General features: G+C 34.6%; 4 protein-coding genes across 4 annotated transcripts; 2 read left to right on the top strand and 2 right to left on the bottom strand.

The window, feature by feature from the left end:
* Positions 1-870: 870 nt before the first annotated feature.
* LOC140183764 (serine/threonine-protein phosphatase 7 long form homolog) lies at positions 871-2237 on the top strand. The gene is made up of 3 exons (XM_072232746.1): positions 871-1577; positions 1652-1742; positions 1857-2237. Exons 1-3 carry the CDS (start codon positions 871-873, stop codon positions 2235-2237), a joined length of 1179 nt encoding a protein of 392 aa, XP_072088847.1.
* Positions 2238-3516: 1279 nt separating this feature from the next.
* Positions 3517-6159, bottom strand: LOC140183766 (uncharacterized). The gene is made up of 3 exons (XM_072232750.1): positions 6030-6159; positions 5089-5435; positions 3517-4785 (listed from the first exon to the last, which is right to left on the bottom strand). Exons 1-3 carry the CDS (start codon positions 6157-6159, stop codon positions 3517-3519), a joined length of 1746 nt encoding a protein of 581 aa, XP_072088851.1.
* Positions 6160-7608: 1449 nt separating this feature from the next.
* Positions 7609-11385, bottom strand: LOC112703031 (uncharacterized). The gene is made up of 2 exons (XM_025754331.3): positions 8637-11385; positions 7609-8068 (listed from the first exon to the last, which is right to left on the bottom strand). The coding sequence occupies exons 1-2, from the start codon at positions 9147-9149 to the stop codon at positions 7847-7849; spliced, it is 735 nt and encodes a 244-aa protein (XP_025610116.1). The 5' UTR covers positions 9150-11385; the 3' UTR covers positions 7609-7846.
* A 1901-nt stretch (positions 11386-13286) lies between these two features.
* Positions 13287-14132, top strand: LOC112703038 (cell wall / vacuolar inhibitor of fructosidase 1). Its single transcript, XM_025754344.2, has one exon. The coding sequence runs from the start codon at positions 13457-13459 to the stop codon at positions 13988-13990; it is 534 nt and encodes a 177-aa protein (XP_025610129.1). The 5' UTR covers positions 13287-13456; the 3' UTR covers positions 13991-14132.
* Positions 14133-14721: the final 589 nt, after the last annotated feature.

Here is a 14721-nt window from a genome sequence, read left to right on the forward strand (position 1 = left end):
TATTTTTCAGCATTTATATGATTTTTCTGAATTTTTTAACTAATTTTTAATTATAAATATTATTGTTAATAAATTAATTATTATTATTTTGTTAGTTGTTACATTTTAAATGTAAACAGAGAATGCTAAAATTTTTTTTATAAAGGACGTAAATTTTTTTTTGGGATTTTTTAATATTTTTTATTATAATTATTTAATATAAATATAACCAAATTAAAGAGAGAGCCCCAACGGCTCAATTTTTATTATAATTATTATTGAAAATGGGGTTATTTTTTTAATTTTTTTTAAAATTATTAACTATAATTGTTATGAATAGCGCTAAATGTTATTGTTGTTGTGAGAAACTGTTAGTCTTACTTTGAAAATATTTTAATTTTTTTAATTATAATTTTCATTGTTAGCAAGTTAGTTAATTGTTATGAATGTTGTTAGAAAATGAATTTAGGCATAGAGTGATCACTATTATTTTTTATAAATGAGGATAATATGTTTAAATAATAGTAAATGACTAATTAATATTAGATATTATTCAAGATAAATGTGTTATTGTAGAGAATTTTGATTAGGTATTTATGTATTAGTTATTATTATTATTAGTAGGAAGTTATGAACAATTTGAAGGGTTAATAATTAATTTTAGAAGTTAGAATTATCTATTTTATAAGGAATTAGTAAATGAATTTATGATAGTAACTTGTTTCTTGTTGAGCTATTTGTACCAATTTTGTAATCATGATATTTATTTAATTTTGGTAGGAGTTTATTGTTTTAGTTGTTCTGGTTAAAAAATTATTTTATTTTAGTAGTAAGTTAGTAAGTGTTAAGAAGTTGACTAATATTTTGTTTTGTTTTTTGTAGAAGTTAAGAATGTTGACATGTGACCACCTAGTTCCTCCAGATCGGTACAACGATAGGGTGGAGGAGCATTTACGACTTACCGGCTTTTATCATGCATCACAAATTGGGGTAGTTCAATGTCAAAAGGCACTCGTGAATGCTTTAATCGAGCGGTGGCACCCCGACACATATACGTTTCACCTTTCCATTGGTGAATGTGCCGTGACTCTTGAAGATGTGGCTCTAATTCTTGGTCTTCCGACGGACGGACTTCCAGTTACAGGGATGATAATGAGTAGTTTCGAAGCCTTGGAGGCGGAGTGTTTGCATCAATTTGGAGTTGCACCGCATAAGTCGGACTGTAGAGGCAGCTGCATAAAACTGACTTGGCTGCGCGATCTTATAGAAAATTTACAGTTGACTGATGAAATTGGTATACAGAGGTATATCAAGTGCCACATTATGTTGCTTATCGGGAGGATCTTGTTTGGGGATAAATTAGGGGCAAGTGTGCACTGGAAGTTTCTACCCTTGCTTCGTGATTTTGGCAGTATTATACAATACAGTTGGGGATCTGCATGCCTAGCACACCTCTATAGGGCGTTATGCAGGGCATCTCGAGTTGACTGTAAGGAAATCGATGGTCCCCTAACACTTCTGCTCGGTTGGACTTGGATCCGACTACCATATCTATCGCCGGTTCCTAGGGAGTCCCGTAGTTTTCCGCTAGCAAACAGGTAATATTATGATTAAATGTACCTGTATGTTGATATTTAGAACTCAGTAGAGCTAATTAAATGTATCCTATTAGGTGGCGAAACTGGGAGCGTGGTGACCGACGATATAGATATCTGAAGCTAGCTGACTTTAGGAAGGCTTTTGATGAACTTCAGGAAGGCCAGGTGAATTTTCATTAAAGTATTAGTTTCTGGCGGAGTGCCTACGTAAATCTTATGAAGCATTGTTAATGTCATTGTTATGTGGGTTGTAATCATGAGTTTTCTTTATTTTTTCAGTTTGTGTGGGTTGCGTATGCTGTGGATCGCGTGGATCCGAACATAATTTCTGCTGAAATCTATATGCACTCGGTTGTATGGAGCGCTACAGTGCCCTTGGTGTCATTCGAATGTATCGAGTGGCATGCTACCGATAGGTATAGGCGACAGTTCGGTTTCGTTCAGGGAGTACCTCATGATGAGCGGAATTTGGACAAGGCGCATGGAGAAGTCCTGACTGGTCCTAAGAATCTTAACTGGGTCACGACACTGAGTCATTACAGTTGGGTGATGCATTGGACAAACAGATATCACCACATTCTTTCTGAGCTTCCCATGCCTTCACAGCATCCGTTGGATACTTACATGCATTGGTACCGATCAAATTTGGGGAACGCTTGAACTTGTCGAATCTTGTGGGTGAAGAGAATGATGAGGGTAATTAGGATATGGATGAGGGTAATCAGGATATCGATGAAGGTAGTCAGGATATGGATGATGACAATGAAGAACAGGAGTCACATTCACTACAGAATTCACCTCCAAATCTGCTTCCACAAGAACAACATCAGTTCTCAGGCCAGTATGTACCTCAGACACAGTTCAACCCATCATTTCCACATCATCAACAATATTGGGGTATGTCACAGTTTGAACCAGGTGAAGGAGGTTCTTTTAGCCAGTTGCTTGGGTTCATGGCTGGAGATGCAGGACAATCACAATATGGCCATCAAACTGAGTTCATGCCAGGTAGATATTCCTTGGATGCGAGGTATCCGTGCCATACCTCCTCGGTGGCTTCTGGAGGGTTCGTATCTGTTGACTCTAGTAGGAGTGATGGTGGACGCGGAGTTCTTAATAGTCAAAATCCTAACCGTGTTTCCATGAGACTCATTGAAGAAAATACTAACACACTCGAGCAAGAGACCGATACGTATCTAGTAGACAACTCGGATGACGAGGATGTTGATGAGGAGGATGAAATAGAGGAGTTCAATGAGGACGAAGAGTCCCGTAATGATGGTATTTATGTTGTGTATCTTGCATTACATGATAGATTAGTTATTTATGATGATACGTGGTATCTAGGTTGCTTTGAGTACCTAATGGACTATATTTAATTGTTTTTATAAAATTATATCCAGGTGAGGCACGCACTCCGGATGACAAAGCCAAAAGTTACAATCTGATGATTGATCCTCCACGTCGTAGTGCTAATCGCTACACTCCATTTGTGTTCAAAAAGGCCGCCAAAAAATGCAAGGACTTTGTAAAGGATGTAAAGTGGTCAATGAGAAAATAGTTGTGGTGTACTGAACTTATTTACGTATTAATGAACTGGACTATGTTTAAAGATCTTTGTATGTGTTGGTCTTTATGTATTATTTAGTTGGACTATGGTCAGGTTACTTTGTATGTTGAGAGTATTTATGTATTAATGAAGTTCATATATTGCTACTGATATCATATCAAATTAACACCGATGGGAAATTGATGTCATATTATATAATGCTAGATCCTCGTAATTTATAATGCTAGATATATCAGGTCATGTTAACTCAATATGAGAATTCATGTCATATTATACAATGTTACATATATCATACGTTTTCGAGTCAAATGGACAAATCTTTTCATACTATATGATGCTACATATATAATATCATCTTAGAATGTGAATCTACTGAGCATCTCTGTCGGCATTTGCACCCGCTGACTGACGGCATCTGCTACGACTGTGTCCCTTAGCCCCACATAGCCTACATCGCCTAGGACGACATAACATTCGCGTGTCCATCTCATTCAAGAAGCGCGTCATCCTGGGGTGACCTTTCGTGACGCGTCTCAGGTACGGATTTGGTACGAACCGAGGTCCGTTGTAAGCAGGCCATGTTGTAGGATTACCTAGTGGCCTAAACCTTGCTCGATACACCCGCCTAACTTGTTCCATCCTGTACACATCATGCACATACACTTGCCAATCCAGTCGCTGGTTGGCACAACATGCGAACACATGTCTACAGGGAATACGGTCCACTTGGAACTCACCACAGTCACATCGAAGGCCTCGTAAGTCGACTGCGAATTCCAGTTCACTTGGCATCTCACGCACCTCAAAGACCTCATTTTGCCGGTCAATGCAACTAACCTGAATGTTTCCTGATGCAAGTTGGTTTGCATGCAACTTCGACGTCATGACATCAGAAAACACATGGCCAGCATTAATTCTGGCTTCTGCCTCCGCTCCTTTTCGGGTGAACAACTCATTAAGCCTGTAGAATATAGTCTTCACAAGAGCAATAATGGGGAGATTACGTGCACCCTTCAATACTGAATTGATGCATTCCACTAGATTCGTCGTCATGTGACCCCATTTGTAGCCACCATCAAATGCCAATGCGTACTGATTGCGATGAATTCGGTTTAACCACTTTGTATAGGCCTCGCCCCATTCCCGTAAATGCTGGTAACACACTTCATACTCCCGCACCGTCCTCGAATATCTTGGACGATAACAACATATAAAAAGGACAAAACCATATGTCAAAACAACTTTTGAAGGTAACTCTGTTAATAACTTAGTGAAATTTACTAAAAGGTTACCAATGTTGACGACCAATTTTTGCAGGTACGATGCCTTGAACTTTCTCAGAAAATTTGACTCTATATGCCTGATGCAAAACATATGAAAAACTATATTAGGAGGTGACCAAGCTCCGTTACTGCGATCCACAGCTGCATTGATGGATTCGTGTCGGTCGGATATTAGTCCCACACCATCACGAGTGACAACATGTTGACGCATGTTACTAAGGAAAAAGTGCCATGCATCAGAAGTCTCTCCCTCGACAATAGCAAATGCAATTGGAACGATATTATTGTTGCCATCCTGTGAAACTGCGACTAGTAGACAACCCTTATACTTTCCGTACAAGTGAGTCTCATCCACCTAGACAATTGGCTTACAATGTCTGAATGCCCTGATGCAGGGGTAATAACTCCAAAATACTCTATGTAGTACCCGAATATCACAGACCAAGTCATCGCCTTGATATGCAAGCATAGTCTCAAAATAGACAACGGCTGATGGCTCCTTATGACACATGGCCTCAAACTATATAGGCAACGCTTCGTACGATGCTTCCCAACCTCCAAATATTTTTTCTACTGCCCTTTGCTTAGCCAACCATGCTTTCTGATAACTAACGGTGTAGTTGAATTTCGATTGCACTTCTACTATAACCGATTTTACCTTTAACAAGGGGTCAGCCTCAACCAATGGTTTTATTGCTTCTGCAATTGTGATGGAATCCAGCTTTGAATGATCCTGTGAAATGGTGGCTCTAGTACAGGTGTGACTACCATTATACCTCCTTATAATCCAACAGTACTTCCTGCTGATCAGACTAACCCTAATAAGCCAATTACACCCTGAACCATACTGTGTACACTTGGCATAAAATGTCAACGGCTTAAACTCATACACCTGGTAGTCTACGCTTCGTCGTATGGTATACTCTTTTATCGCCTTAATAACAGCTTTCCTGGAACTAAACTCCATCCCAACAGCAAATTCACCATCTGCGACAATAGGAATTTCTGCCGGGACAGCCAGCATGGGAAAAATTTAAATTAATACACACATTTTTCAAAACCGAGAATAAAGGTAAATCAATATTCACTGCATCAAGTACGATATAAATCCAAACCTTACATCATGTTAATGTGTTACTCTAAACAAAATAAGGACATGAACCTCAGAAGTAAAAACCACTTCGGACCGGTCGGTTCGACCCTCACCTCCGATGAACCGAATACTAAACGGTCCGGTTCTCTAAATGATATTTAGAAACTCACGTATTTTTTTCATAATCATAATGTAGAGAATTTTATTATTATTTTCTAACAAATACTTGTAGTGTATAACTTAAAAAATAATAAAATATTTACTGTTCATGTTCCATATTGGTTTAAAGTAACTTGATATTTTTAAAATGTTAGTAAACACATATATTTTGAATTTTATTTTTTAAATTTTTTAGTATTTTTTATTTACATAGGATTAGGTCAACCGGTTCAACCTCTAACACATATATGACATCAACGCATGATTAAATAATGGTTAATAAATAGTAATTTATTCATAAATAAATCAATAACTAACTAAAAAAACTAATACGACGAGTTACGTACCTATAGTCATGTATTCCGGAAACTCTGGAACATGCATGGCTTCCAAGTCCAAAACTCGCATGAATGATGGCTCCCCAAACGGCATATCGTTTGCGAGTGCATTTGCCATCTCTGTCACATCTGGATCCATAGTTCCGTCACGTTGATCTTCATCTCCATCTGGACCAACACATCGTAGTTGCTTTCGAACTCTTCTTCACTGTCACTATTATAATCTTTTCGTAGAATATTCCGGTCGGCCTCAGATTGTTCAAACTCAACATACAACTCGATGAACGAGATCTGAGCCCGGTTTTCAATATAGATTGAAAACATCTCTTGCATGCTCGCTTCGTCCGTCACATATCTGCTTTGAAATTGGACGAACCCACCAAACACCGGTATGGGATATCTGTATAGAATACATGATATTTTTCTTGCCCTCTCAGAATCAATTTTTTCACAGATCACACCTTTGAGCTCTTCAAATGAGATGATAAAAGAAATAACTACATCTAGTGGATTTTCACAAATAAACTTTACTCCTTTAGACGTTTGTAACAAAATCTGACCAAAATAATACACTTTTAGTAACACTCTGTCACTCATTTCTCTCAATCACCAAAAAAGGACCATAACCTTTGCTACTAAATTTTCTGGTTCAAAACAAGTAAGAAAGAAACCCAAAAAGAAGAAACAGAGAAAGCAGCCGTTGAAGAAGGGGAAAAAGACGCGAGTAAGCTACCACCAACTCACTACACACTTTTATATAGCCCTCTATATTCAACTCGGACCCTTCGACTAGGTTAACCTGATTCAAAAAAAAATATTAAAAAATCAAATCGGACCATGCGTTTTCATGTCCTGGTTCATAAAAAAAATTGCCACCATTAGCCAAAACGGAGAGTCCAAGTTCAATCTTCGTGAATTCACAATCTCTCAACATGCAACTCGGACCATACGTGTTGATGTTCCATTGCTTAACGTGAAAACCCCAGCTCAAGCAACACGGAGGGTCCGATTTATACCTATCTAAAATTAATTCCTTCACCTTCCAAATCAGACCATGCAATTTGATAGAGAAAACATTAGTAACAAAGAACTCGGACGATCCGAGTTCTTCTACCTCAATCTACCAAAATTCTGTCCCACATATATGTCTAGTCCCCCTTGATTCCATATCGAAGAATAGCACACATATAGCATCCATTTCCATAAAATTGAGCCTTAAAAAAATAACTTACAACTCCTAATGATTTTCATATAAATTAAATAATAAAGAATAAAACAAAAAATACTAATAAAAACATAAATTAAATAAATATTTTTCGCAAATCGCACAAATATATATACTAACATATACATGGTTGTTAATCAACGATTATTAATGGAATAAGGAAAAACAAAAGTAATTAATTAATAAATTTTGAATACCAAATTGATTAATAAAATTTTTAAAACACCAACTTGAAAAATAACTCATTTTTCAAAAACTAATTTCACTATTAATCTTTATTTTGCTACTCAATTACTCAAACAAATCCCGGATATATTGCAAGTAAAACATGATAATTAAGCGCCAGGACATAGAAGCAAAATCTAGAGGTGGAATGCACATTATATCATTATCTACCATCTGCTGCACCATAACCAAGAGATCACCAAACCATAACCCATTATTGACAACGAACCGACCAAACTAGTAAAAAAGGCCTAATAACGTTGCTGCGCCATGACAATACAAATGAGCAAGAAACAATTCCATGAACCTATTTATACTTTCTTTTTGTGAGATATATGTTAAACACATGGTGATATTATGTTGAACCGACCAAACTCTATCGCTTAGAGGGTCTTTCATCGTCTTCTCCTCCATCCTCGTCGTCATCGTCTTCGTCGTCATCTTTGTCTGACCTCTTTCTTTTTGATGGAACATTGTCTTTCTCAACATCCTCATCCTCGTCATGGCGGCCATTCTGATCTGGATCAAAATCACTGGATGCATCTTCCTCCTCATCAGGGCCTGTTGGGCGGACAAGGTATTCAGTTCCCAAATCCCCCTAAAAGGTTCACAAATAACAAGTCAGTGTAGTTCAAATGCAGAAAGGCACGGCAAAATAGAGTTATACTAGTTTATAGTAGATTCACAATAGATCAAAGCAGCAGCACATTAGAAGCAGATAACTAAAGTTTATCTACATGCACACAATTGTAAAATTCAATTTAAACAAAGGAAAATTACATGATAGCGAGATTATCTAACGTCCCCATCAAATTAGCAATTAAGGAAAAAATAAAAAATAAAAAAAAACTTCAAAAGGTACAGTCTAATAATAAGTAACTACTAGTGTTGGGTGTAGCTGCAACAGTACAACAATTTGTCGAAACAATTTGATTTTGTCATACTCACAAACAGTTTCCAAAATCATTCTTCTAGAAAAAGCCGAAAAAGACTGCAAATCAAGCTAGATCGAAGAAAACATTCCCCAGCTTATAAGCTATAACAGAGTCATAATTAAAATAAAAAATAATAAGAAAAATAAATGGATGCTCAATAGAAAATAGCGAATTTCCAAAAATACAAACAGTTTAATTATCAAGTTTATTAACCAAATCAACGTGAATTACCTCTTTCCGTTGTTGTTGTCCCTCCTCCTCCTCATCCTCCTCATCGTCGTCGTCGTTGTCTTCGTCATCGTCGTCGTCGTCAGGATCACCGCCGCGCTGAATGTCACCATCTCCTCCTTCGTCATCGTCCTCTTCGTCGTCATCACCGCCGTCGGGGGCATCTTCATCCTCCTCCTCCTCCTCCTCCTCCTCCTCCACCTCGTCATCATCTTCTTCTTCGTAGTCTTCATCATCTTCGTCGTCGTCTCCATTATCTACTTCGTCCTCTGAGTGATATTCATCTTCGTCACTCAGAACGGCGACGTCGTTTTCCTCCGCTTGCGCTTTCAATTCCTCCGTAGCCTTCATCTTTCTTACAAATTCCAAATCATAAAAGAAAAAAACAAAAAATATATATATAATATTCACATAAGTATGAGAGAAATCACAAATTCTTGTTTCGAAATCTGAACATGAACGAATAGATGAGACAGGGCTGTTAGCTCCAGTTACTCTCTGTAACACTGATCTCATCTCGGCCGTTGAAACGTGAATTCACATGGATATCTGACGTGGCTTTCAATCGAACGGTCGCTGTAAAAACACTTTGTATTTCAGTGTGGATAATGTGATTTAGCCCAGCGGCGCTTCCTAATCTTGTTTTCACTGCACGTGCGTCTCACGTGCTACCTAAGCAAAAACCAATTTTCCTTTTTTCTTTTTCTTTTTTTTTTTGGTAAAAATTATAGTTTTAATTGTGAAATTAATTTGTTTACTTAACAAACAAAGATTCTAATTTTATCTTTTAGATTAAACTTAATTAGAGCGAATAAATCAATCCATAGCGTGTTCATTTTTTTATTTGTAAAATATTATACGTACAATTTTTTTTAACTAAGTTGAATAATAAAATTCGAATGTGTGGGTGAATAAATGATAAGAATAATTTTATTGAGGTTAGACTAACTTACTTAAACTTAATTTACAAAAAAATTATACGTATAGTATTTTTTTGTCTTTATAGCGTGTTCATTTGTTATACTCGACTTGTTTCTTGGCTTCTTCAATTTGTACATCAGTACATGTACTTCTTTTATATTTCTTTCCAAATTAAACAAATGTTTGCTGTAAAGTTGCATGCACCAAAAATTTATTTTTTAATATGATTTTTTTTTACAGGCATTTTGTAATATGATTTTGGGAATTAGGATCATGTCTTCATTTTGGAGGTTATGGTATCGGTTTAATTTTGTAAATTAACATTATAGAGCACAATTATTTGTTGATTTTCATTTGGATGCAGTTACTAGGTTAGGTACTTTTGTCTGGTGCTTTCTGCTTGAGTATTGGATTGTTTTGCTTTGAAATGGAATGAAATACAGATACTTGAATTAAACCGGTTTGATATTGAATTAGGTACTGCTTCATTTGAGATTGAACTTTGATTTGAGTTATAATCTTTTAATAGAAAAAAAGGCTAGCATAATGCCATAATTATAAATTATTCACATCTCTCTCAAAATGCTAGTGCAATTCCAATAAATTAATGATTTGTAATGAAAAAAATAAGACCTTTATTTATAGTTTTATCAATGGATAAGTATTGTTTTGATCTCTCACATTGAGGGTCAGAATCGAAATCATTCCTTATCTAATTTTCGATTTAAAATCGTCGTTAACGTTGTATTTTATTTTAAAATCGTTCTTTATAATAATTTTTTTTATAAATGACAAAACTACCCTTTTTTATAAATAATTTTTTTAAATAAAAATATATAAAATAATAAAAAAGAAAAGACACGAGGAGGGAGGGGAGACACGGGGAAAAGGGAAAGGACGCGTTGTGGGGAAGGTGGGGAGAGGAAAAGAGGAAAGGGAGAGGGGGAGGGGGACGGGGAGGGATTTTGGTCCCTTTTCACTCACAGTGACTTCGCCTTCTATCTTCCACCCTCGTTCGCCACTGACAACCGCCCCTGCTGGCGCTACATATGACAGCTCTGGCACTGCATCCATTTCTCTTCCATTATTAGTAACTACTGTTCCCTACTTCACCTTCGTCCACTACCAAATAATAACGTGAAAGTTCTGGATCCGTAGAAGAACAGAGCTATTGGATCTCAACCATGAGGAGGTAGGGGATGAAGTAACGCATAGATTCAAGCTCGATTGTGACCTTGGTTTCGGAGTTAAATCAAAATCACTGTATTGCTGTTGTTCATTTGTTGCAAAGCTGGCTTTCACAGGCAGCATGCAAAGCAAGGCGTAGGGTCAGGGTTCAAGGCCATGGTTTTGAAGCTCTCGGCTGCAGCTCTGGTACTCTTGATCTGCACCGTATCTTTGTTTTACTCTTCAACTGGAACTTCAAATGTTCCATCCAGTTATCGCTCTGAGATCCGTGCAAATCCTCACTCAGACTTTTTTTTAATCTTGCGAATTTTCTATCGAATGTTTAGATTCGCTAGCGATTTTTTGTTCTTGATACGTAGTTTCATGTTTTTTATTTTTATTTTGATTGAACAACAGATCTGTTTAGCAGAACTTTGGAACAATGCTTATTCTAGTGGTTGGAAGCCATCTTCGGCACCACGAACCCATTGGCCCCGTATCTATCTGTTATTGTAGTTATAGACTGTTTCTTATGCCATGCAAGATTCTAGAACTCTCTGTTGCTTTAATTTGATGATAATTTGATGTTTTTGGCAGCTTCTCCTACTGAGAGTAACGGCTATATCCGCCGTTCGATGTAATGGTGGGCTAAATCAACAGCATAGTGCAGTTTGTACCTTTCTCTACGATTGTAACCTGTATTATGTGTGCTGCTATTCTGTTTATGCTGATAGATTGTGTTTCCCTCGAATCATGAATGCTACGCTGGTGATGGTAAAGGTGTTGGTAGTGGTGAGGGTATTTTTGTCCGAAAAAAATTAAAGGACGATTTTAATACGAAAAAAGACGTTAATAACGATTTTAAATAAAAAATTAGATGAGAAATTGTTTCAATTCTAACCTTCAACGTAAGGGACCAAAACAATATTTATCCCTTTTATCAATTAACTTAATTACTAAGATTTCATTTTTGATAAACTAACTCTTGATTAGAGCCTGATTGATAGTATTAAACTTATTCTATCATGGCATGATACTACTCCCAACTTGTACCAGTAGAGCTTCTAATGCATGATGATAGGATTTGATTGATAACATTATTGGTGCATCTTTTTGAAAACCATATTCATATTCGCCCCTCTTATACATGCATTATACAACACAATCATTACACGCAAATACTGCCGCAATTCATCACATGCACCTTTTTTCATACATTAAGAATTAATTACTTAATTAAAAACCTCCTTTTGAGAATATAAGAATCAAAATGGAAGAAAAAGCGGATCCAGGCCAATCAACAATTTGTTTGGATTAAGAAAATATAGAAAAAAAAGAAAATATAAAAAAAATTGGATAGAAATATAAGTTTTTTTGTTGTTTGAATTAGAAAAGGAAATAGAAAGAAAAAAAAAATTGTAAGACCCATCAAAATATTTTTTTTTAAAGATGAGATGAAAATAAAGAGAAAATGTGTAAATAAATATAAAATTATTAATTTATTTTTTGATCAATTAAAAAATAAAATATATAAAGATATTAATATAATTTTTTTATTATAATTTTCTTTTTTTTATTTTTTTTTCTATTTAAATAAAAGAATTTTTTCTATTTTTTTATTATTTTTTCTTTATCCAAACAATATATAAAAATAATTTTTTTATTTTCTTTTCTTCTATTTTTTATTATCTATCCAAACAAAGTATGAGTGATAGAATTGCAACTACAGTATATTCAGATCATTGTTCAATCAAAAATAAAAAAGGATAGAATGAAGAAATCCTCTAGGTTTAGTGGGTGTTTAAAGTTTGTAAGCAAGTTGCCAATCAAATCATGATAATTTTGAAAAATAAAAAAATTAATATTGATCATCATAGAATCAAAATCTTACCTAAAGATTGCTTCAATTTTTCTTTTAAATTGTAAAGTAGTCACATAAAAATACAATTACATTGAAAATTTAATTTTTATCGAGAATTGTGTTTTTTATTTTAATGTAGAAATTATCTAAATTTATCTTCTTTGTAGTTTTAGGAATGTTGTCAATCTTGGTTCACTAGTTTATATTTGAAAATAATTTTTTTTTTTAGTTCGGCAGCTCATCTTCGACATTTTAAAGTTTAAACAATACATTTTTATTGTACTAATATCCAATCGTGCCAACAAAAATATAACTTTAATTGTCAGAAGAAAAAATTAACATACAAAATAATTATTTAAATAATATCAAATTTCAATGACTTTTTCCCTATCATCACAAGTTTTCTAACACAAATTGGCAAAAAGTAAGTTTCGCTCCTTGAACCGCTTTTAAGAGAGACACTAAAATGGAAAGATTAAAAAAAATTAAAATTAAATTAAATTTTTATATTATATTTATTATAAAATATATATAACTGAGTTAGATTTTAATATCTTATTTAATTTAAGATATATATAAATATAAAAAAATTATTAAAATTTCAGTTCTTAATTTTAAAAATTTCAATTTTTTATGTCTTTATGTATCTCAAAAATAAAATTTTATTTTTATTTTTATTTTTTAACCACTAAATATAATATTAAATTTTAATCTCTTAATCTCAATTCCAATCTTCAAAAACATACACAGTCTAACTTACTAACACTATAAAATGCCCTAAACAGAACTCAATTTTCTTCATAAATAAACTCATCAATCATCACTATTTTTCAGTTTATTGTCATATCTCAATAAAAATTCTTTTCTTCCCAAAATGACAAACTTGAAAACCATAACTATGTTCCTCTTCTTATTCTTAATTGCCATGACTTCATTACCATCAATAACTCACTGCAGAACCCTGATCATTCCAAACACTGAAAAACTCATGGAAAGCACTTGCAAGAAAACACCAAACTACAACGTCTGCCTTCAATCTCTTAAAGCATACCCCGGAAGCTCCGGCACCGACGTCAATGGCCTGGCCCAAATAATGGTGAAGGTGATGAGATCAAAAGCAAATGATGCCATTAACATGATCCATGAGCTTCAAAGAAGTAGACCAAGTAAAGCACTGAGTTCATGTGCAAGCAAGTATAACGCAATTGTGATTGGTGATATACCAGAAGCCACTGAAGCTCTTGCAAAAGGTGATCCTAAATTTGCAGAAAATGGAGCAAATGATGCTGCTAATGAAGCTACCTTTTGTGAAAATGGATTCAATGGGAAATCACCTCTCACCCAACAGAACAATGCTATGCACGATGTTTCTGCTGTTACTGCTGCTATTGTTAGATTGTTACTCTAGTTAATTACATTCACTAATTAATATATGCTTCTATCTGTTATCAGAAATCTGGAACATGGTGTTCTCGAATAATGCATTTATGGGAATTATATGTAAAATTTAATGCATGTATGAAGAACATATATATCGCAGTGATTTTCAATTTCTCATGTGTTTCCAACACCATAAGATATTTAACTTTGTCATCTTAAAATTAAAAATGAGCCAATCCCATTAACATTTGAATTAAGTAAGATAGTAGTAAACTGAATTTAACGATAAGAATTGAACTCATGTACTAAGTGGATTAAATTTTAGTTTAAGACAACAAACTTGAATTAGGTAAATAACTAACTCATATATTTAAATAAATATTAGGATTTAAATTTTGTTTTTGAGTATATAACTGTGTTTTAGTTAATGATTAATGGAGGTCAGATACGTTTGAGTGAATAATTACCTTAAGGTTTTTTGTAGGTACAAATTTTGATTATTGTTAAATTTTGGTCATGTGAATTTCGAATTATTCTATTACTGGTTAACATAAGTAATAATAAGATCCAATTCATGAGGTAATTAAAGAAAGGCACTACTTGAAGGCATTGGCCTTTCACAACATTGTATATATACTTTACTAATGTGTTAAAAGAGAGAGACGTATGTATCCTTTTTCAATAATTGGACATTGGTAGCAGAGAAGATAGGATAAGAGCCGCATATGTGTCTTGCTTTTCCTTTGGCCAATAACATAA

This window comes from Arachis hypogaea, chromosome 1 (genome assembly GCF_003086295.3).
Source record: "Arachis hypogaea cultivar Tifrunner chromosome 1, arahy.Tifrunner.gnm2.J5K5, whole genome shotgun sequence".
Classification (NCBI taxonomy): domain Eukaryota; kingdom Viridiplantae; phylum Streptophyta; class Magnoliopsida; order Fabales; family Fabaceae; genus Arachis; species Arachis hypogaea.

Coding starts and splice junctions, on each gene's coding strand:
- LOC140183764 (XM_072232746.1), top strand. CDS start 871: ATGTTGACATGTGACCACCTAGTTCCTCCAGATCGGTACAACGATAGG. Junction 1,578..1,651: donor AGTTTTCCGCTAGCAAACAG/GTAATATTATGA, acceptor GTATCCTATTAG/GTGGCGAAACTGGGAGCGTG. Junction 1,743..1,856: donor ATGAACTTCAGGAAGGCCAG/GTGAATTTTCAT, acceptor TTATTTTTTCAG/TTTGTGTGGGTTGCGTATGC.
- LOC112703038 (XM_025754344.2), top strand. CDS start 13,457: ATGACAAACTTGAAAACCATAACTATGTTCCTCTTCTTATTCTTAATT.
- LOC140183766 (XM_072232750.1), bottom strand. CDS start 6,159: ATGGATCCAGATGTGACAGAGATGGCAAATGCACTCGCAAACGATATG. Junction 5,436..6,029: donor TCCGGAATACATGACTATAG/GTACGTAACTCG, acceptor CTGTCCCGGCAG/AAATTCCTATTGTCGCAGAT. Junction 4,786..5,088: donor AGGCTGACCCCTTGTTAAAG/GTAAAATCGGTT, acceptor CCAATTGTCTAG/GTGGATGAGACTCACTTGTA.
- LOC112703031 (XM_025754331.3), bottom strand. CDS start 9,149: ATGAGATCAGTGTTACAGAGAGTAACTGGAGCTAACAGCCCTGTCTCA. Junction 8,069..8,636: donor GACAACAACAACGGAAAGAG/GTAATTCACGTT, acceptor TGAACCTTTTAG/GGGGATTTGGGAACTGAATA.